The following is a 21,757-nucleotide window of genomic DNA, read 5'->3' on the forward strand; positions in this document are numbered from 1 at the left end:
TACACTGCAATGTCCCATGCGCAGGGCAGCACACGTCACCCCATCCCTCAGCCTTCCTCAGGGCCAGGCAGCACGCGACCCGCCAAAGACCGACCCGTCACGAGGAGGAAACCTGCACAGCCCCGAAAAACCCCAGCGAACCACCCCAGCTCTGCAGAGAGGGCCTGCATTTATTTATTTTTCCAGGAGAGAAGCTGCCCGGGGTGTGCGTGTCTCTGTCAGGACAATAGGAAAAACGACGCTGTGGCGGAGCTGCCAGGAAACAGTCGGCCATCTGCCCGTGCGGAGAGCAGTTTTTCCTCTTCTTTTGTACTGAAAGGAATGTAGCCGAGAGCCGCCATCCCCATCCGCCCTGTGCAGGGGAGGAAATCTGAGCGCCTGGGCCCTGACAGGGAGAGGAAGCGGGGGGGAGGGCGCCGGCCCGGTCCGTGCGGTGGCGTGGGTCACTGCGCTGCCGGCCAACAGAGCGGGGAAAAGCCTAATACAAAACCCCAAATCCTGGGGAAAGCTGCTGTCCCTCCTCAGCCCTGTCACTCGCACGTGTGGCTCGCTACTCGCTCCCTCACTGGCTGCGGAGGCGATGCCGAGCGAAGGAGCCGCTGAAGGGCTTCGGCAGAGGGGTGCGCCATGAGGGCAGCGGCACAGGGAGCGTAAGGGTTTCCCCCACGCTGATGCTAGCACCACCGGGTGAGAAAGCAAAACACAGAGAAAATGAACTCGCTGTGTTGTTCAGATACTATGCTGCTCCCAGAGCAGAGCCCTCAGGAGCCAGGCTTTTAGCAAGTTGAGCACAGAATGGCATAGGGACGGACCTGAGCTCTTTGGCACCACAATGGCTCAGTGGCACAATCTGCTGTCACCTTAGTGCCAGAAAAAAGCATAAAAAACAAGAAAAGCAAAATTTTCAGAAGTGACTAAATAATATTAAGACCCTTCTTCAAAGCCAGTTACTTGCACTTATATACCTGGAAAGCTCTGGCACTTACCAGGCACATTTACGCAGCCAGGTGCCAGATGTGGCTGGCAGAACTTGCCAACATGGGAGGTGCCTGAGATACCAGGTCCAGGTCCTGAAAAAGGCTCTCCCAGAAGAACCACTAGGTCAGACATGGTCTGAAGAGCTTCCTTGGGCTCTGGCAGTGACTCTCTGCATCTGAGCGTGTCCAAGGGAGATCTGGACTGCCACCCATGTGTCCCCGTCCCTTTCAAAAATAAGGCTTGGGTTCCCCCAGGCTCCATTTTCTGTCTGTTAGGACTTTCTGAACACGTTAATTCCCGTAAAACAAAACCATCGGTGTAGCACAAGGCATGACCTGAGGCCACTTCTTTGGATGCTTCTCTCTCAGGCTGAAGGAGCAAAAATGAAGGAGGCAAAATGATGCTGTTCCTACCATATTTGTACAATCTTTAGTCCCCAGTGATTCAGTAGTGCCTAATAAACTTCAGCAGTGCAGTGAGAGGTATTAGGGAGGCCATGTAACCACCAGTAAAACTGCCTTGGCAAATACTGATGAGCGGTGTAAATTTTCACTACTGTATTAGAAAGAAAATATTTTCTTCCCAAATTCATTCCATTCCAGTTTCAGATAGATCAGGGTTCCTTTCTTTTTTTTTTTTTTTTTTTTTTTTTAAGCATGACTAAATTAAGTAAATCAATCAATCAACAACAGAAACTGAAAAATACTGAAAACATTTACTTGGGAAATCTTTCTCTCTCTTTTTTTTTTTTTTTCCTCCTTTCCTGAAGCATTTACTTGGGTTTCTCATGGCAGGAAACCCAGAAACTGGAGATTTACCAGAGGCACATTTTGTTACTGCTCTCCTCGAAGGGATGTGCTAAAGGCAATACACACTCTAGAGGACTTTAATTTCCATTGTTTACTTTCTTCCACATACATCGCACTGTTTGATAAGGGAGCAGAAGCAGGGAATCCGTGTATAATTTCCTCCACCAAGCCCTTATCTCACGACCGAAGCAGAGCTATTCTTACAGAAGCTTCCAACCCAGAGAAAGTGCATCCAAGTTTTGTATTCCAGGGTAACCACAAGGGCATACTCCACCCAAGATGTTTGAACGTTGTCCTGGCCGGGGCCCCAATACTGTTTATTGTGCACAGGAAAAGCTCATTACTACAAAGCAGCCAGTACTGAATGCGTTGCACAAGGGTGCATTTTACAGGACCCAAAACAAAATCTCAAAGTGGGAGTCTTCCGGAGTCCAACCCTTTGCGGAAGCCCCTATCCCCTGCCCGATTCAATAAACAGCATTGTCTTTCATCTTCAGACTCCGAAACATCTGCTGCTCCAGTCCAACGTGAGGTGAAATCCTAGCCCTGCTGAAGGTATCGCTGCGAACCCAGCGTGGCGCGGCTTCCACTTCACCCAACCCTGCTCGCCAGAGCCACTTTCTCTGTACAAAGGTAGAATATGGACTGTGTTGCTTAAATTTTCTGTGGCTTAACGCAGCTGATCTCTTGATAGCAACCAGATTTTCCTTATTGACAATAGCAGGGCTACAGGCATTACTGGCAAACTAAACCTAAACTGCTTCTTTTAGGGGAAATTCCCCAAACGTCTTCTTCAACTAGAAGATGTGCGAGAAGAACTTACGTAATGCTATACTTGATTTACTTCTTGGCTGGTAAGAAAAATGTTCAGCATTCGAGTAGGGAATCTTCTTCCCATCCCTTCCACATGTAATAATTCAAACATTCACACTGGATAGCATTTACTTAACAAAAACCTGCCATCTGCTTCTCCTAGTGGGTTCACTCCATTTGTATTAAAAAGAAAAGTATGACAGAAGAGAAATTTCAGCACTGAAAATAGACTAGCAAGGAGCTAATTTTGTTTATATGCCTTCCCAAGCAAAATGTATATGAGAGATGCGTGGTACTTGTAAATACAATTATCGCATAAAACTAAGAATTCACAGAAACGTGACTTTTGATGACAGGTAAAAATGATGACGGATAAGAAATCAGTGCTACCTCTGGTCATAAGTTTGTCAAGAATGACTTTTCAAAATAAGGTACACTGAAATACAAGTAAGCCGTTTATATGGCAAATATGGTCCTGGATATCCCACATAATATTCCATGCAGGAGTTAAAATGAACCAATGGGCACATCTGTCTCAACTAAATCTTGATGCCCATGTGTGAACTAATCCTTTAGGCTCTTTAATACTCCTGAGAGGTAAGTCATGCTCCAGAAGTACTCCTTTTCCCAAGGTGGGCACCTCACAAAGTCAGAACTACGCTGTAGAACTGCCCATTCCTCTCACCTGAGCAGAAAGGGTCCGGACACTAACTCATCTGGGCAAGACGGATCCCACTCATCACGTATCTGAAATACAGCTCTGCAGCCTCAGCAACTCCTTGAGCATAAATCACAGATAGGTTTGAGTGTTGCTGGATGAACAAATTATTTATGGTTTCTGATCAGCTGAAACCCTTTTTGCCAAGTTCAATATAATTACACACAGTATGCCCAGACAAAGAAAGATTCAAGAATTTTTTTGATGTAACCTGGAGAAATCATACAAAAGTTAGGCTCTTTATTTTGAAATGACATTTCCTAGCAAAATTTAGCTAAATTTTGAAGGGCTTAAGCCTTCCCTTCAAAAGCAGCTGAAACATTTTGTTTAGGCTTCCCTTCCTTCCCTCTGATTATTACTAATTTTTTTTTGGAAGGGAAAAAGGAGGGAAGGGAAGAGATGGGGCTACCCTGCCACACATGTCCAAATTTAGGTATTTTTTAAATTCAACCACAAAACTGAAAAAAACACACCACAAAAGGGCACAAAAGCCCCTGAACCTCACAGCCAGATCACCGCTCAGCTGAGTTAATGGAGCACTGCCTGTTGACACCAGCGGAAGAGCTGGCCTTGTTCGCCTGGTGACCTCATCCAGATCCATCTTGCTGTGCTTCATCAGCGGATCGCCAAGTTTTGCTGACACACTGAGGCAACTGCTAAAGAAAAGTTGCATTATACAATCTCCTGCTTAATTCTGCCGTCAAGTATTTCATGGTAAATCATACCAAAATCTCCTCGATTGCAAAATACGGTTCCCAAGTTACAAGAGAGTAAGTTTTATTTGCAACAGAAACAGCAAGGCAGCCGAACTACTTAACTCCTCTGGGAAAACAGAACGGGTCGGTGATGATCTGTTTCCAGGCTTTTCTGAAAATTTCTTTTAACTTAAAAATAGTAAGAAAAAAAAGTCAATGTAGTCCAAGATCAGGTTTGATTTAAAAAAATAAAAACTTCACAGATTTTTAGGAGCCTAAAGTTTTTTTTTCCTTTAAATGCGCGGAAGGCTGCCTTGAGCGCGAATTAGCAGAAGGGCTGGGATTATCAACATATGTGAATAGTTTGGTCTGAAGACCAGAAAAGCTGGAATTTGTATTCCTGCAGTGAATGTCAGTTGGAGCTGAAGTGCTTCACCACTCCTGTAGGGCGAGTCCTGTTTCTGATAATGCTTCCAGATTCCTTGGATGAGGAAAATAATTTTGCCCCGTGCAAGCAAATATGAAGCAAGTGGGACATTAAATAATACATTACATGGCTATTTGTGGCTATTAGAGACAATCCTGTTTTTCCCTGAAACACACCCAAAAGTGTCTTTCTCTGACTAATGGGGAAATTTAGGAATTTAACAGATGAAACCTTAATTTCCCACTAAATTTGTGTACACTAAGTCATCCTACAAGGGAAGTCTCCTACTATGTGAACAAAAGGATGCCAACGGGGCAAACCTGAGCACAGACTCCGTGGCCGTATCCTTCACCAACACAGGGGCAGGACTGTTTCACGCGAGAGGTGACACCATGGCAAAACTTCAGCTTGGAGTCACTCCGAGTAACCTTGGGGGAAAGAGAAATCTGATGCAAAAAACAGTCGGCGTGTGTTGATTTCCCGGGAGGAAAGCTTTCCCCGAGTTTGACATAGCTGAAAAATGGCAGCCAGCGCGATCAGGGTTTCTTACATCATCTGGAAAAAGCTCAGCGCCTCACACATCTCTTTTCGGTGCGCCTGCAGAATTGGGCCACAAATTGCTGCGCACACGGCCTAACAAGTCAAGGCAGGGAAAAGCAGATTCCCAGTCATGGCCTGATCCCAAGCTCACTGCAATCATGGAAAAGATCCCATTGACTTCATAGGCTGTGGGCGATGCCTCAGGTCCGGTTCTGACCAGATGCTGATTTCTGAAATGCTGCATGTGCTGGAGAAGGCACCCTACTCGATTTTAGAAAGAGGTATTTATTTCCCATGGCCACATACCGCCATGAGCTCGGGATAATCCAAGACTCAACTCTCACCTAGAAGGAAACACAAAGCCTATATTCACAGCATGCTTTGCAGCTGAAGCACGTATTTTTGTTTTTATCTTCTGGGGCTTAACGTTCGCAAAGAAAAAGCTCCAACAGTCGGAAAAGTCTTCGGGAATTCCCTTCTGTTTAATTCAGTCAGGTGTTGCTTGGCTGACACTGGCAAGTGAACTGCTATTTACGAGGTGCCCTTACAGTGCCCTGTGAAATTCGCCCTTCCCCTCCATGAAAATTGGCACTATCCATCATGAGAACATAATCCCCCGGGACAGGAGGACCGAGCCGCTTCCCCGCTCTGCTCTGCACGCAGATGTGTGCATGTTCCCCCGCTCTCTAAGTCACGGCTGCCTCTTGGCAAGGAACCTCAGCAGCTGCACATCTGCAGCGGGGAAAAGCTTTCAGCAGAAAATACGGAGGGGGGATCTTATCCTCCCCCCTCGCCTGCAAAGCAAGCTCAGCATTTGTTCCTCTCCAGATGACACCCTGATGGGTTGATTTAATCGCTCGCAGATGCGTGCCTGTCCACAGCGCCAGCAGAATACCAGGGCTGTGACTGCAGCTCACCTGAGTAACGCGGCTTGGCAGCCAGAGCTGGGGAAGAAGTCTCACAGGGCACGAAGAGGAAAGCACTGCTCGAGGACACCCACCGCTCACGTAAAACGATTCCACAGAACTCACCTGAGCGTGCGAGACCGCTCGTGACTAGGAAAACACCTCAGCAGGTGTTTAATTTTAAGCATCTGCTCAAAGCCCACTGTCAGCAATTAGGTTTAAGCTTGTGGCACACCAAGTCCAGCCCAAATTTCCCTGGGGTGGAAATGATGCGCTGCACCGGGAGCACAGCGCTCTGCTGGGCGGATTGAAGCGTGCGCCGAGACCTGTACGCCTGCCGAAACGCTTTGCCAAGCTGGGGGCACTGCACAGGATGCTTAAACGTGGACGGATCACAGCAACACTTCACCACATTTATTCCCCAAGGGAAATTTAATTAAAACACACAGTATCTAGCCACTTACAGCGATTCCAGCTACAAACAGCAGTACTCGAACTGAGCTGATTAGTTACCGCGATGCCTAATGAGGACCTGGGCATGGGGAAACACGGCTGCCAGCGTCCACGTGCAGAGCCTCGCTCACCACCAGAGATACACCTCCCACACCAGACCTGCCGCCTCCTGCAAGGCACAAGACCTCACAGCAAACCTCCACCAGCACCAGCGATATGGGTTTGCAGAGCCCAGACCTGCCCCAGTTAAAAGACACAGATAAAGACACGGCGATGCCCCTCCAGCTGCTCACGCAGCATCCCCAGCCTTATCACAGCCCAGCAGCAACGCACAGACCCCGCTTTAGGAACGGCAGAGCCCAACTTACTGCTCTAGCGTCCTTCCTGCTGCCTCTCACCCTGCTCTGCCATCACGCAGCCCCCCACAGCACTCGGCCAGTCCTGGAGCACGCAAAGCCGGCCGCATGGAGAGCCCGTGGGGAGGCGCGGGCCCATCTGCTGGAGGCTTTTCTCCGCGCGGGTCGGTGGTTTTATTCCTGCTCCCTCTGCTTCGGGGCCCCTCTGCCTCTCGCCCCTCCCCGCTGCCTCTCTGCTCGTGAGGACAGAGTTTCCATCCTGGCTCCCAGCCAGCACATGCAGGGGCAAAGGCAGCGCTCGGGAAAAGCCATCTTCTGCTCCTTTTCTCCGCACAAACACCACGGTTCCCAGCCCGGGAGGACTGACGAGAGCTTCTCCTGCAGCACAGAGGGCCAGGGGCCTGGCTGGGCTCAGCACTGGCACATATGAGTGTAAAGAGCCCCCAGGAAAAGCTGGCAGCACCCAGCGGCGGGGCAGAGACCTCATGCTACGGGTAAAAGGCCTCAGCGATGCACTAGCTCTTAACAGGTTTAATTAGGGAAAACCTTCAATCATCGCTGGTACTATGGGATCTCAAGTATTTACTTATTTAACACAGTGATGGCGCCTTTCAGTGCCATCCCATCAACACAGACCTTGAACTGGCCCAAATTCAAGATCACCCACGGCCCCTGCTGAAGTCAACTCTTCAAAAGCACGTCCTGAAGCCAGGAGCCCGGACTTTGGTTGTGTGGTTTGCTAGGCTGACCGTAGACTCCGGGAACGAAAACAGTCCCATTTGCTCTTCACTAAAGCCTGGGCTGAAACCACGGAGAAATTACATTCACACACTTTAACCTTTGCTTTTATTTGCAGTAGTTTGTAAAGCTGTTTGAAGGTGAAAAACAGAAAAAAAACATAAACAAGATAAGCATGCTATTGTCTTTTCCATTGTACCTCACAGATCCAACCACGGAAGCACTGCCCCTTCGCCAGCCTCACGTGGGTAAAGCAATGCCCACAGATTGGTACCCTCAGATGCAACGTTATTTCAGCCATATCGAGGTAAGACCAGACTCACTCATCTACTTTTAGAGCTCAAGTGCAACAAGGAATTTCCTCCTAGCTACGTCCCACTCCCTTCTTCCCTGTGGAGTCTTCTCAGCCCTTAAGGAACTGCTATGCAAGTTAATTAAAAGTCTTATTTCAGCATTTCCTTCACAGTAGAGGCCTCTTCCAGCCAGCTCTTGGGACCCTGCCAACAGACCTATCAGCCACTAGTACTTAAATCCTTCCGCTAAAAAATGCTTCCCTGAAGAGCTTATACCCCAGCTCTGGACGCCTAAGAGGGCCAAGCATCAAACCAAACAGCTCCAACAAGAGCTTAAGAGCAGCTCTTCTCCGTTCTCACAGCCTTAAGTGCGCTAAAGGGCCTTCGCTCCCGTTGGTCTGGCCCCCACTTAGAAAGGGGCAGGAAATAACGTCAGGTGCTACAAAGGGAAGAGAGCATGAACTGCGTTGGACGATGCATTCACAGCGGTCCAGAAGAACACGACCCTCACCTGGCACTTCTGAAACGCCCAGCATCAACTCCTGTTGAATAGCCTGGCTCTGTTGCGTGAAAATCTGATTTGTTAAACTTGGGGTGAGGATTGCATTTGCCTCTGCGTTCCCAGAGCACCCAGCACAACTGATGTTTAATTACAGCCTGTATAAATTGGTTATTATGGCTGAAATTCAGTGATAAAGCTTCTACTGAATTTAGAGCACCTCTAAAAACCAGTCTTGCAGTTGACAAGGTCTTCTTTATCGCCTCCTTGCCAAAATGAGAACTTCTAACACGTCAATATGCCAGACACGGGAGAAAGACAACCACACCAGAAGCACTTGACAAAGGATCTAAATGCCCTTCCTGTTTTTGGAGGACAGCAAGCATCACGTGGTTCCCTCTATAGACAAAATGTCCTAAAAGATTTCCCAAGGCAGCGAGCTAGAGACACCACCGAAAGCAGCACTTTGGGACACGCAACTTGCGCTCATCTACAAGGGGGATCGTGCACAGGGGACGTGCCAAAGGGCTACCCAAGCTCCAGCACACAACCTTCTAACCCAGAGGCAAGGAACGGTCCCAGCTGAGCTATAAATCTTTAGCCTGCTTTTCACATCCCGAATGTTTTCACCCTTTGTTTTCAGTGCATTCTCTTCAGTTCCTCAACGAGGCACTGTATTATCCTGGGAAATCTTGTGGCTTTCCTCTCATTTCCATCCGTACCGCCTTCAGCTCTGTCCAAGTCTATCCCAAGGTGGTAAATATCCGGTCCCACAGGCTGAAGCACTGTTTGGATGACTTACAAACAACAACAACCCCAACCCGCAAACACCACCGCGATGACAAGAAGCCGGGACACGGCGTGAGGGCGCGGGAGCGCGTTCCTCCTCTCCAGCAGGACGCGTAATGACTCCCTTTCTGGGGGTTCAGAAACGGGGCCAGCACGCTTTGTAGGACCTCACTACCACACATCAAGAAGTAACCCTTCAATAATTAGCAGCCAGCGCAGAAAGCAGCTTTTTAACCTTTTTAATCCACCAGCAGCTCATCTCGCAGCAACACCCGCACAACCCTAGCTAAAGCTCCGAGGCAACCCCTCTGCTCCCCTCCACCACCCCAGCTGAGCTCCCAACAAGAGGCACTTCTCCCTGACCACACAACTTGCTGTCCCGTCCAGGAAACAAACCGTACCCTACTAAAACACCAGCACAGGATTCAGCACTGGCAGCCCCGAGGCCTCGCTCCCTTCTTCTCCAGCACCAAGCACCAGGCTCCCCGCAGCCTGCTGAGCCCCCTGAAAGCATCCCCAGCACACTCCGCACGGCTCAGCCCCCAGTTCACACGCACAGCACCCAGAGGATGCAGGGGACGGGGACTTTCCCAAGTTACGGGGCGCTCAGCCCTCGCTCCCCCCCCCGTGCTCCCCCGCAGCCCCCCGCAGCCCGGCCGCCCCCGGCCCCTCACCTTCCTCGTTGGCGGCGGGGGGCCGCGCCCCGGCATGGCGGCGGCGCCCAGCGCCCTGCTGGCGGCCTGCGGAGGGGCTGGGGGCTCCCCGCCATGCAGCGACAGCCGCTGCCGCTGCCCCCCCACGGCCCCAGCCCCAGCCCCAGCCCCGGTCTCGGCCCCGGCCCCGGTCCCGGCCCCGCGGCCGCCCGCCCTCCGCCGGCAGCGCCGCCCCAGCCCGCCCCCGGCCCGCCCCGCCGCCCTGTTAATGAGATATATTTCGTTAATATCTCATTAAGGGACTCGCTGATGGTCGTGACGCTCCGGCTAGGTGCGTCAGGCTGTCATTAGAGTCATAGGATCACAGAATGGTTGAGGCTGGAGAAGACCTCCCAGGTCATCTGGGCCAGCCATCCCCCCACCACCACCATCGCCCGCTAAACCGTGTCCCAAAGTGCCACATCCAACCTGCTCCTAAACACCGCCACCACCTCCCTGCACAACCCGTTTCAGTGGTTAGAAAGTCTCAGCTTTTAGTTCAAAATAAAAAAGGGCATTACCAGTGTTACTCGTCCTGAAAAAAAAAAAAAAAAAAAAAAAAAGCTTTAAAATGTCCTTATGCAGAAGGCAATAAAAGCAGCCCAACCATTACTAGCATTTTTAAATCTCTGGTTACTTTAATGTAAAATCTCAAGGTTTTTAAAAGCAAGCTCAATTTTTTTTCCATATGTGAAGGTGGAAATGTTGAAAAGGGGAAAAGAATGACGGGACAAATAGTTTATAAGATACTTCATAAAGCCATATATGAAATCACGTGAAAGACTTGAACTGTACCCAGGTACTCAGTGCAAGCCGGCACAGACTTAGTCCCATGCACGTGCCCCTTGCTCTAGAAACGCCAGGTACCACTCGCAGCAGCTGAAGCACCCCTGTGTGTGTGAGCTGTGTAATGCAACCCATCACCCATCACCTGATCCACAGCTGCCCGAGACTCGGACATCCACAGCAACACGCTGGTCCGAAGGCTGCTTTTGCCTTGGGTGAAAGATTTTCATCTCCTGACCATCAAAACCACGCCAGTGGAAGCCTACCCGGGCTGCGCATCTGCCTGCCTGCTGGCCCTTGGGCCCTCCAAGCAGACCGTGGGGAGCTCAGCTCACCCTTGTTGGCACCCCAGATCCAACGTGCACCGACCCCGTGAGACAAGGACACTGGAGCATCCAGGGACCACCAGGGTTCCCAGCACGGCCAGACTAGCAGGGAATGTGTGAGGAAGAAGGTCTGTGCCCCACCAAGGCCCAGGACTTATTTCTACGTAAGATGCTACTAGAATCAGTGTGGGACAGTTTTTAAGCTTCTGTGGCTCGGCTTTCATCCACGAGCCATGAGCAGCCGTCCTGCTTTCTTTCAGTTCCCCTCAGACCACATTCAGCAGGGACGACAGCAGCGGGATTACCAGCTGCCTTCCCCATCCCATTGCACACAGCATGAGCGTGGCTGTGTTGCGTTAGCCAGGCCACGGCTCCTTTGCATGCTCCCACTTCCCATTAGCTGATATTTTAAAAATACACCTCAGAAACTAGTGGCACGACAAAAATCCTATTGGTCTGGATGGATACAACGACCCAACACCTCATGAGTATGGCGAAGGAAGCAGCTTCACCCCACGGTGAAGCGGAGGTCGCATGAAGCGTTTTGGTGGCCAAACCCCTGGAACAGGAACCCTGAGGCAGATTCAAGCCACCTCACAGCGCGGGCACGCCATGCTTGTGCTACTTGTGGAGGGGGGGTGAGGGGAACGCCGCCATTTGGGGGCGCCGCCATTTTGGGGGTGTGGGCACGGCCGTGTGTGGCGGCGCCGCCTGGCGGCCGGGCGCGGAGCCGCAGCCTCGGGGCCCCGCCGTGCGCCTTTAACGGGCGGGGCGGCGCCGCCTCCATCCCCGCCGCCCTGCTCGGGGCCCGGCAGCGGCGGGAGGGGGGCGATGGTGGCGGGCGGCGCCGCGCGGCTGCTGCCGCTGCCCCGCCTGGGCCGCGCCGCGGGGGCGCGGGGGGCGCTGCCCGGCTGGGGGGCGGCGGCGGCGGCGGCGGCGGGGCGCGGCGGGCTGCGGGGCGGCCGCTGGGCAGCCGTGGCCTTGGCGGTGCCGGTGCCGGTGTCGGTGCCGGTGTCCGCGGGCGGGCGGCGGCCGCCGCTGTGGGCAGGGGAGCGGGAGCGGGCGGCGCTGGGGGTGTCGGCGCGGCTGCGGCTGTGGCTGCGGCTGTGCCTGCGGGGCTGCGGGCTGCTGCTGCGCTTCGGGCCGCTGCTGCTGCTCTACCCGCTGAGCCGCCTGCGGCCCGCGCTGGGCGCGCTGTGGCTGCGGCTGCTGCGCAGGGCGGCCGAGGCGGCGGGGCCGGCGTGCGTCAAGCTGGGCCAGTGGGCCAGCACCCGCAGGGACCTCTTCTCGCAGGCTTTCTGCGAGGAGTTCGCCAGGCTGCACGTCCAGGTCAGCCCGCACCCCTGGGGCCACACGGCCGAGCTGCTGAGGAAGGCGTTCGGCGAGGAGTGGAGGCGAGTCCTCCGGTTCCAGAGCCAGGAGCCGGTGGGCTCGGGCTGCGTGGCGCAGGTGTATAAAGCCTACGCTGACCTGGCGGCTGTCGCCGGGGCACAGACCCAGGAGCCGGCCTGGCGATCCGAGTTGAGGTCTGCTTCGGAAGCCTGGCAGGTGTCGGGCTTCAGGGGCCTCCTCAGGTGGCTGAGGAAGAGGAAGAGCGAGGGGAGGTGGGAAGAGAGGGGCGAGGAGGAGCTGGGCCCCGTGGGCTGCTCCCCTGAGAGCCCCCTGAGCGGAGCACGGTGTGTGGAGCAGACGGCCAAACCGCCCCCCAACGCAAACCCTTCACCAGCCAGACATCTCACGCCTGTAGCCATTAAAGTAAGTCGTACACCGGACTGGTAGCACACATTGTACTGGCAGACATCTCAAAGTGGAGTACCCTGAATGATGTTAAGAAGACTTCATCCCCCATGGGGATGAGTAGGCTGGCTAGGGCTAGGTGGAGCAACAGAAGTGACGCTCATCTCCCTGCCTGGCTTTTCTCAGTGCTCCGGTGCCAGCCAGCTGTAATCTAGGCAGCAGTGGCCCCAATTCTTGCCAGCCTGGACAACCCAAGTACACATCCTGCCCATGGCACCATTTGGCATGGCGCCTGGGCACCAGAAATGCCTGCAAAGGCCCAATTCACATAAAAAGAATGAGTATTAATATTGGTGTCACTTTTCAGAAAATGAGCCTTTTTACATGAAGAAATCTGGAACAGCTCGGTTCTTTCCAGCAACATTTGTCTGAAGAAATTTTACATTTGAGCTGTTCCAAATGCTAGTCTGTAATACCTGGTGCTGTAATGTTACATGTTAATAGATGTAACAATACATGTAGTACATGGCAGGAAGAGGGCAGGAAAATGAAAGCGATGGAAAATGGTATGGGGTGAAACTGTGGGCTTCAGCTGAGAAATATTCCATCTGAAAAATCATAAAGTGTTTCTTTACGACTTAAGCCATGGCAAAGTACGAATTCTCCTGAGGACTAGCTGGTGAAGCCTTGTTAGCACCTAGTTTTAAAGACTGGCTGCTGTCTTTTTGGAATATATCATTTTAGCTGATCGAAATAGACTATAGTTTTTCCAGTGTTTTGATCTAGCCACCATTTTTTCTTGTGCAGGTCCTGCATCCTGGGCTAGTCCACCAAGTGCAGATGGATCTATTTCTCATGAAGATGGGTAGCCACATCCTTGGACTTCTCCCTGGATTCAAGTGGCTCAGTTTGACAGAGATTGTGGAGGAATTTGAGAAGCTTATGCTTCAGCAGGTATGTACAGTGCCATGGTCTTTATGTAATGAAGTAAACCCGACCTTTTCCTTGCTTCTGACTGGCTCTAACTCCATCTGTACAGCTCCTTTTTAAAGGGTTAGGTGAAGTTTGCTTATTTTTTAATTAATCACTCACATAAAGTTGCTGTAGGAAACCTGACGTGCTCACAGTATGAAAGAAGCAAAGCAACAGATAAGTTTAACAATCTTTATTAGATTTAAAAATCTGTTTCAAGACTGAGTATGTTTTCTAGAAAGAAACCTGAACAGCTGATGAACGTTGCTGCAGTCCTTTTTGCAGGACCATGAAGGACAAGTGAACAGTGGTGAAAGGCCTCTCTGTAGGAAAAGGATCTCTCTGAACAAGTGCTCAGACTTTTTTTTCTTCTCTTTAGTCCTAATGTACATGTTTACAATCTGTACTCACTGGTTGTGTTTCTTAGCCTAGAGGTATGTACATATTAGCATAATTAATACAGTTTTAAACGAGTTAATAACAGTCTATATTGTATCATCATCAGACTCATAGTGCTGGTAAAGTTAAACTTTACAAGTAGCTCTGAAAACGTGTCCTGATTCACTAACGTCTTACAAAGACACAGTACTGAAACATCCTTAGTACCAAATTTACAAAGATTTCCCTATATAAATAGGGAAATATTTATATAGGGAAATTTATTTCCTAAATAAATGCTATATTTCTATTAAAATTAACCATTATCTGCTAATTTCATTTTTGTGTCTAGATTGTAGAGTCTGAAGTTTCTTTTAAACCTTTGAAAACCTTAACTCTTTTTTCTATTGCAAGACATACACTCAAGCAAACTCATGCTGTAAGCTTTTCACTGTATTCAGATGTGACTCAGGGTCATTGGGACCAGTCAAGTGGTGCAGAGCTTTTCCTGGATGCTCTGAAGACTCAGGATTAGGAGGTGCCCAGGAGAGCATCTCAGGCCTGTTGTCGTTTTTAATTCTTTTTGAAAGAACAAGAAATATTCCTACGATATTTCCCATTGCATTGCTACGATATTTCCCATTGAGGTGAGGCAGGGTTATCTTCCCTCCCATGTTCTTGTGCAGCAGCAGTGGACTGCAGAAGGTACAAGAATGTTGTTGGAGGGAGAGGTGGCCTTGCGTCAAGGCACTGGATCACTGAGAAGCTGGGGCTCTGGCTTCCCATAGTGGATTATTTTGCGTGTCTTACAATAAATTTCTTAGCGCTATGTTTGCGTGTCTGTCTGTAAAGTGAGGCTAGGGCTGCAGTTCTCCCACCTTGCCTGCCTGCCTTGCTATTTGGACAGTAAGCTTTGGTTCAGGATCCATCTCAACCTGGAAAATAATGTAGTCCTGGTCTTTTTTGGGACACCCTGCCTATATAGTAAGAGTAGGTTCTGTTTCTGAGGTGCTGGGTCCTGGGTCGTTCATTACTGAGCCTTGCTCTGCTCTTCCATCAGGAAAGGTGTAAGCATGTTAGAAGCACCACTCTTTGTTCTGTTCTGATTCTGGCTTTCTGAACAGGTTTGCTGGTACTGTGCATTGCACCGCACAGCAACACCCTCACTGAGGATCCCAAAGATCTAATTGCACCTCTTTCCCAACCTGCTTTTTCTTTTTTCCCTTGAGATCGACTTACGCTACGAAGCCAGAAATCTGGAGCGCTTCCGGCAAAATTTCCTAGATGTTGATTTTGTGAAGTTCCCAACTCCCGTTCGCCCTTTGGTAACGAGCGAAGTTCTAGTGGAAACGTTTGAGGTAAGAATTGCACAGCCCGGGAAGAGTGAGAGCAGAGAGAAGGCTTAGGAGAGCACTCTAAAGAGGTGTCTTTTGAGAACAAGCACTCACAGGCAGAAGGATGTTTTTTCTTACTTGCTTGAAGAGATTGGTGTTGTTCCTTCAGGGTCTCTTCCACTCTTTGTTTGTAAACAGTGTGTCCCAGAAGACATTCTTACTGCATTTCCTCAACTCTTCACCTACGTGAAGGTACGGGTGAAAGCGGGACGCGGGGTGTGTTTGACTCCAGCCCTGTCTTTATTTCAGGAGAGCGAGCCCATTTCACGCTACCTGCATGCAGAGGTTGCCACAGAACTGCGGCAGAGCCTTGCAAAGATGGGCATGGACATGCTGCTAAAGATGGTACGCACTTGGCTGAGGCTGGAAGTGAAGGTGGTTTTCCTGCAGAAGCTATTCAGTTGGGGTAATAAGGCACTATGGCTAAAGAGAGAACAGAACCTATTTGCTTCCCACGCCTTCTGCCCTTCTCCCCATGGACTCAAAGACACAGCTGTGCCTTTTGGAGCCAGCCCGTGGACGCCAGGTATTGCGGTAACCCAGGACGTGGGCTGCTGGGGCACTGCAGCTGCTGAAATGACAGAGGGAGCGCCTACCTCATGTGCGGTGTAACAAAAGGGCTGAGTCAAGCCTGGACTAGACGCATCGCCACTGTAGGTTTTGGTGCAGAGCTTCTTTAGCTGCTTGCACACAGCAGGGTCCTGCCGTGCAATTTGATCAGGGCACTGCTTACAAACCCCACTGATCCATTTAATGAATATTCGTGTACTGCCAAGTGCAATGTAGTTAGCAAATACCATGCTCTGTGCAGATCCTATGGATGTGACTCCCTGGGAAAACAGCTAGTTATTGTTTATTTATCGCCCACTCCTCCAAAACTACCTTCTGTAAGGCAGAACTAAATATGGAGCAAAGAAAACCCAGCCAGGTTTAGCTTACATCTTAACTTCTGGCTGTCTAGTTGTTCTATTGCCAAATAATCAAAAGTGATTTGGAAAGGAGTGCTGAGAGGTGACACAATCGGCTTTGAGAAGCCATGAGAACTAGCAGGGAGGAGCTGCAAAAGAACCTCACAGTGCTGAGCAGGCGGGCAGCGAGGGTCAGGTGGGATCAGTGATAACTGCAACCCTGTGCTAAGGCAGCGAAACCATCCAGATTTTAGGAGTAGAAAAGAATTAAAGAGTAGAAAAGAAACATTAAGGCTGTATATAAAACAAGTACCTGTCTAGAATATTCTGCAGTTCTAGTCCCTCGCTGTCCGTGATCTTCCATTTCAAGGGCTGTAATGGAACTAAGAAAGGTGCAGGGGAAGGCAGCCAGGACAACTACCAGTGTGGAATGGCTTCTGTGCAGGAATGATGAAATAACTGGGACTCAGCTCTGAAAAGTAGACAAATCGGAGTAGTTTATGATGCAGATATATAGAGTCATGGGTGTTAGAGAATAAATACGGATTTATTGCTTATGGTTTCTTAGAACAATAAGGACATAAAAATTAACAGAGGTCACTTTTTCAGGCAGTGCCCCAAAACCCTGCTGTTTTCACATTGCCATAATTATTTACGTGACAACTAGACAAATTCACAGGGGGAGAAATCTGTCAGATATACAGAGAGAACCTCCTGTGGGTATGAAGCCCTGCAGCCTCGGGTTGCCAAGAACGTTGGTGGAGAAGCATTACCTTGTGCTTGCCCTCTTGTTAGCCCTTTCTGCTGCTAACTGCTAGCAGAGGTGGAGAAGTACTACATGCACTGGACAAACTTAGCCACGCACTAAACCCCGCACCAGTGAGTGGCAAACAGTCTGTTCTTACCAGTCCTCTTTGGCAAGGCCCACCAGGCTGCGTTGGGCACAGAGTTAATAGTCAGAGAGAACTGGAGTTCCCTGCTGGGACTTGTTGCTGTTCTACCTGGCCTCTAGCAGCTGTGCAGGGTTGCCTCACCCAGCTCTGCTGACTCACGGGGAGCGAGTAGTACCCGCCCCATTTGAGCAGGGTTGATCTGCAGCAGAAGCCACTGACTGTGCTGCTGCCTGAGGCGATGTGTGTCAATAAGGGCAACAAACAAACCCACGCTGTTAGCCTGGGGTTTGGTGCGGGCAGGCTTGGTTGGCTCAGCTGCTGTGAGACCTGCCTGTCTTCCAGATCTTCGTCGACAACTTTGTGCACGCCGACCTGCACCCCGGGAACATCCTGGTGCAAGGCACGGCCCAGGCCAGCCCTGGTGGCAGGGAGCGGACGGCCGTGGTGGACCTGTGCGACACGCTGGTGGTGGAGGTGCAGCCGCCCCTGCGGCGGCTCTGCCTGGTGCTGCTGGACGCGGGGATCGTGGCGGAGCTGCAGAGCGCCGACATGCAGAACTTCCGCGCTGTTTTCACCGCTGTGGTCCAGGGCCAGGTGAGGCTGGGGAAGGGAGAGAGCCACGCAGCCCAGTGGGTAAAGCACAGTGCTCTCTGTTTCCCCTTACAATCCTCCTCAGGAGGGGAGAGGAGGCTTGCCAGCTGGGAAGCTATGCCAGGCACGGGGATGAGATGCTCAGCTGAAGCCGGGCTCCTCTTTCTCCTCCTTCACACTTTAAAATATATTCTCAGATAGGCTAGAGAATCCAGTGCCAATGTGTCCTGTTCATTTTGAGAAAAAGCATCTGTACTCATACTGGCGTGTTGCTGTTCCTCAGCTGTGGGTTGGATGGCCCATCAGCATGTAGGAGGGACACGTTTTACCTTGGTCCAATCTGCTGAAGCACACTCAGAAGTCAGTGCTAAAATCAGTGTGTCCAGGCCCATTCTGTACTGCCAGACGTCTAAGCCGATAAGGAAAAACTCTCAATGTTTTCTTGCAAGGCCTTCATGGCTGAAGTTGGGTTAATTTGTGATCTACAGCTGAAAAATTTGACACCAAATCTCCTTGCCATACCTGGGCCACATCATCCAAGAGGAGCTGCAGTGCCACTCACAAGTGTAGCTTGGATATGGTTCTTCCTCTCCTGCCTTGTCCTTTTTTTTGCCAAATGCCCTGGTACAGAATCATCTCGCTCTTTCCTCCATGGTTTGCAAACAGAAGGTTGGACTTAGCCTGTAGGGAAGGGTTAATAGATGCCCTTCTTTGCACCACCTCATCTGTTGAGAAGAAAATGTTAATCCTGTGGCTTTATTCCCCCTTGCCCCTAAACTTTTATCTGAGACCATCTTTGTTATGTCCTCCCTTACAAGATCTGCAAGAACAACAGAGCAGGCCTTTGGCAGATACCAGCTAAGATTTTTAGACCAGTTCCACATTTCCTGCACCTGCTTCTGTTGTTTGTGTCCCTGTTGCTGGAAATGGGAAGCGTGGCCCTGGGAGCTCTCCCTGCAGTGTGCCTCCTCCAGGAATCCGCAGCAGAGGTTAACAGCGTGCAGCTCCCCGCAGGCTTGGCACCAGTGCTGCAGTTTTGCTGATTTTTCTTTTTAACTTGTTTCACAGGGGGAGAGAGTGGCAGAACTGATCCTTCATCATGCCCGTGCTAACCAGTGCCAGGATATCGAGCGATTCAAATCCGAAATGGCAGAACTAGTGACCAAAGTCCGGGGGAACACCATCGCCCTGGGAAAGGCAAGTCCATGTACAGCTTCCCACCCTCACGCACCTGTCGTTCAGCACAACTTTGCTTTCAGAATGGGCTGGGTGGAAAGGCCAGCTGTGATCCCCTCAGCACCACCAACCAGTACTGGGAGCTTTTAGTCCCTCACATGCTGAACTCTTCATCTTGGGCAGGGTGGAAAGGATCATACTTTGATGTTGGCTGTTGTCACTAAATGCTAACAAACACTTAGAATCCTGCCTGTCATGCATCTGACTGTCTTGACCACAGTTTTTTTTGATCAGTTGTTAACTTCTCCTTTTCTATTCCAGCTTCAGGTGGCAAATCTCCTCTCGAATGTCTTTAAATTATTGATGACCCATAAGGTGAGGTCCTCTCGCTGTCTGCCTTCAGCAGCTGGGAGTTATTTGGGGAGGCAGAAGTATTGGGATCATGAAGGGCAGTCAAAGTGGGGGGCTGTGACTTCTGAAATGAATGTCAAGGAGAGGGACTGACAGAAGGCATTGAAGGGTTTTAGGCATGCAATTTCTCAAGTCCTGATACACATCCTACAAAAAATGCCTTCTATTTTGTTGGATTTTGTCATAATACTATGTTTAATGGTTGATATTATTAGCTAAAAGGAATTTTATATTACATATTAGGGAAATGTTTAGTAAAGTGTTGCTATAAGATGGAGTTTTTATCTTTTTAAAATCCTCTTAGAAGTAGAAAAGGAAATCTAATGTAGGTTCCATTTATATATCACTGCATACTTTCTTCCCTGAACTTTTCTCCATGTATCTTTATGTAACAGCACTAGGCCGTTTTAGTGGTAAGCTAGAGCCCTCGGTGAGGATTTGCTCCCAAAAAGGAGATTCTTTCTTCTAACTTTCTGGGAACAAGCTCCAAAGGCTGGAAACAGCCTTGGAAACCAACAAAGCTATGGTGGCCTGAACTGGAGAGAAGGTTGTTTGTCAGCCATAGGTGTACCCAGCCTGCAAAGGGTCCCTGTAAACATTCCTCAGTTAGAGCTCTTAGTCGTTAAGACTCATTAAGCTGGTCTCCAGTAACATGAAACGTAGTTGAGGCCCTTACAAAGCAATTCCTGCTCACGTCTCCATGACTTCTTGGTGCCCTGGTATGCCTTAAAACAATCATAGAACTGGGAACTGGGGGCCAGTTTGTTTCCATGCAGAGCAGAGGGCTCTTTTTGTCCATGATACGGGGAGCTCTTCTGTGGCCCTTCAGAAGGTGAGCTGCCCCTTACACAACCGTGTGTGTTCAGGTAGGTTGGATCCTGCTGCAGTTTATAACCGTGTTAGCGGTGGTGAGGAATCCTAAACTTCTGCTACTCCAGTGTGGGGAAAAAAAACAACAATCACCCTACTTGGAACTGAGAAGTAAACTCTTGGGTTCCCTTAGGGCACTTCCCCTGAAACTGTTACTTTTTGGACCTGCTGCTGGATTTCAGAGTGTTCTGAAACTCCAAATGATGAAGTTGCAGCATGGTTTCAGATGTACTTACAAGCTCTCTCCTGTTTCTCTCCTTCCCTCTCTGCGTAGCCAGAGTTGGTACCTCTGTGAAATGGGCTCAGAAGAAAGGTCCACTGAGTTCATTCAGTTTCTTGTGGTTCTAGGTGAAGCTCGAGAGCAATTTTGCTTCCATCATCTTTGCCATTATGGTTCTGGAAGGTCTTGGTCGTTCACTGGACCCTGAACTGGACATCCTAGAGGCAGCTAAACCACTGCTCATCAAAAATGCAGCTTCTGTCCTCAAGTAGACTCCAGCAGCTGCTGCCCCCTCGCTGTGCAGGGTTACCGGTGGTGCCTGCGAGCTGACAGAAAGAAGCTGAAGGTGAGGACACTCACACATCTCGGGGAAATGCCATGTGGTGATTACTCTCCATTAATGCTGCCTCCAAGCACCAGTCAAGGGATGGTTGTAAGGCCTTCATCTTCCAGGAAGATTTCTCACAGACGGAGAGTTCTGACTCTTACGATTACCTGGTGCTACGAGCTAGTATGCTCTGCTAGTTTTTAACTGACATATCATGCAGTTCAGGCATGCAAGACCACTGCAGCCTGATGAAAATAGTTTTACTGGTCTAAAAGTCTTTAAAAAGATGTTCAGTGATCAAGCTGGCTTGTTTTTGAAATAAATCAGGTGAAATATTTTAAGTTAATTTACTGACTCATCTGTCACTATGATATGAGAAATGATGTTCTGACACCTAAGCAAGCAATTCAGGATGAAAAAAGCCAGAAAGTCTCTTTGTCTTTTGTACTTCAACTTCTACTTTTATTGTAGAAGTGTCCTGAGATCCTGCATGGAGTGGGCTGTTCTTGGTCATTTTGGATGACAAAAACAGACCAGCCGATTATTTTTTTCAAACTCCCATACTCTAGCACAATACTGCAGGAGTTTGGATTATGAACAGCAAAAGAAAATAGTTGACTTAACAGAAAAACTAATTCCGTAATAAAAATATTTTTTTGGAATATTTGTACTGGTCTTGGTTTTTGTTGAAGTTTAAAAAAAAGTCTGTCCTCTCCCTCTGCTGCTGTCACTTCCCTACCCCTGACACCGTCCTCTCCCCCCCAACTCTCACCACAGTCAACTCAAAACCTGAACTAATATCCAAGTGCTTGTTTTTTTCACCCTCAGGTAGTTTGCAAAACAAGGAGTCCAAGGATTTTCCTAATGGACTGAAAACATTGTGAATGTTTAAATTGGATAATTAAAGTCATCAACAAATGAGTTAAGTCATACACAGCTTTTCAAGTCAATTATTTTAATAGTACTCTTAAAATTATTTTATGGCCTTATTTTTATGGTAAGAAACAGTCTATGAATGATTGGAAATAGCATAATACTAAATATTTTTCCAGATACGCTTTA

The 21,757-nt window shown here is 49.6% G+C and overlaps 2 protein-coding genes across 3 annotated transcripts in view; one reads left to right on the top strand and one right to left on the bottom strand.

The window, feature by feature from the left end:
• DENND2A (DENN domain containing 2A) overlaps positions 1-9,785 on the bottom strand; it is a 51,885-nt gene extending 42,100 nt beyond the window's left edge. Inside the window, exon 1 of one of the 2 annotated variants that reach the window (XM_032189319.1) lies at positions 9,688-9,785. The gene's annotated coding sequence lies outside the window, so the exon portion shown is untranslated. Of the gene's footprint in view, positions 1-6,706; positions 6,770-9,687 lie in introns of those variants that run through there. The other variant, XM_032189329.1, reaches the window with a different exon arrangement.
• Positions 9,786-11,648: 1,863 nt separating this feature from the next.
• On the top strand, positions 11,649-21,662 carry ADCK2 (aarF domain containing kinase 2). Its single transcript, XM_032201196.1, has 8 exons — positions 11,649-12,572; positions 13,362-13,508; positions 15,134-15,262; positions 15,548-15,643; positions 17,442-17,693; positions 18,759-18,887; positions 19,188-19,241; positions 20,496-21,662. The coding sequence occupies exons 1-8, from the start codon at positions 11,649-11,651 to the stop codon at positions 20,637-20,639; spliced, it is 1,875 nt and encodes a 624-aa protein (XP_032057087.1). The 3' UTR covers positions 20,640-21,662.
• The last annotated feature ends 95 nt before the right edge of the window (positions 21,663-21,757 follow it).

This window comes from Aythya fuligula, chromosome 1, assembly GCF_009819795.1.
Source record: "Aythya fuligula isolate bAytFul2 chromosome 1, bAytFul2.pri, whole genome shotgun sequence".
Taxonomy (NCBI): Eukaryota; Metazoa; Chordata; class Aves; order Anseriformes; family Anatidae; genus Aythya; species Aythya fuligula.

Coding starts and splice junctions, on each gene's coding strand:
- ADCK2 (XM_032201196.1), top strand. CDS start 11,649: ATGGTGGCGGGCGGCGCCGCGCGGCTGCTGCCGCTGCCCCGCCTGGGC. Junction 15,263..15,547: donor TTCTAGTGGAAACGTTTGAG/GTAAGAATTGCA, acceptor TCTTTATTTCAG/GAGAGCGAGCCCATTTCACG. Junction 19,242..20,495: donor AATTATTGATGACCCATAAG/GTGAGGTCCTCT, acceptor TTGTGGTTCTAG/GTGAAGCTCGAGAGCAATTT.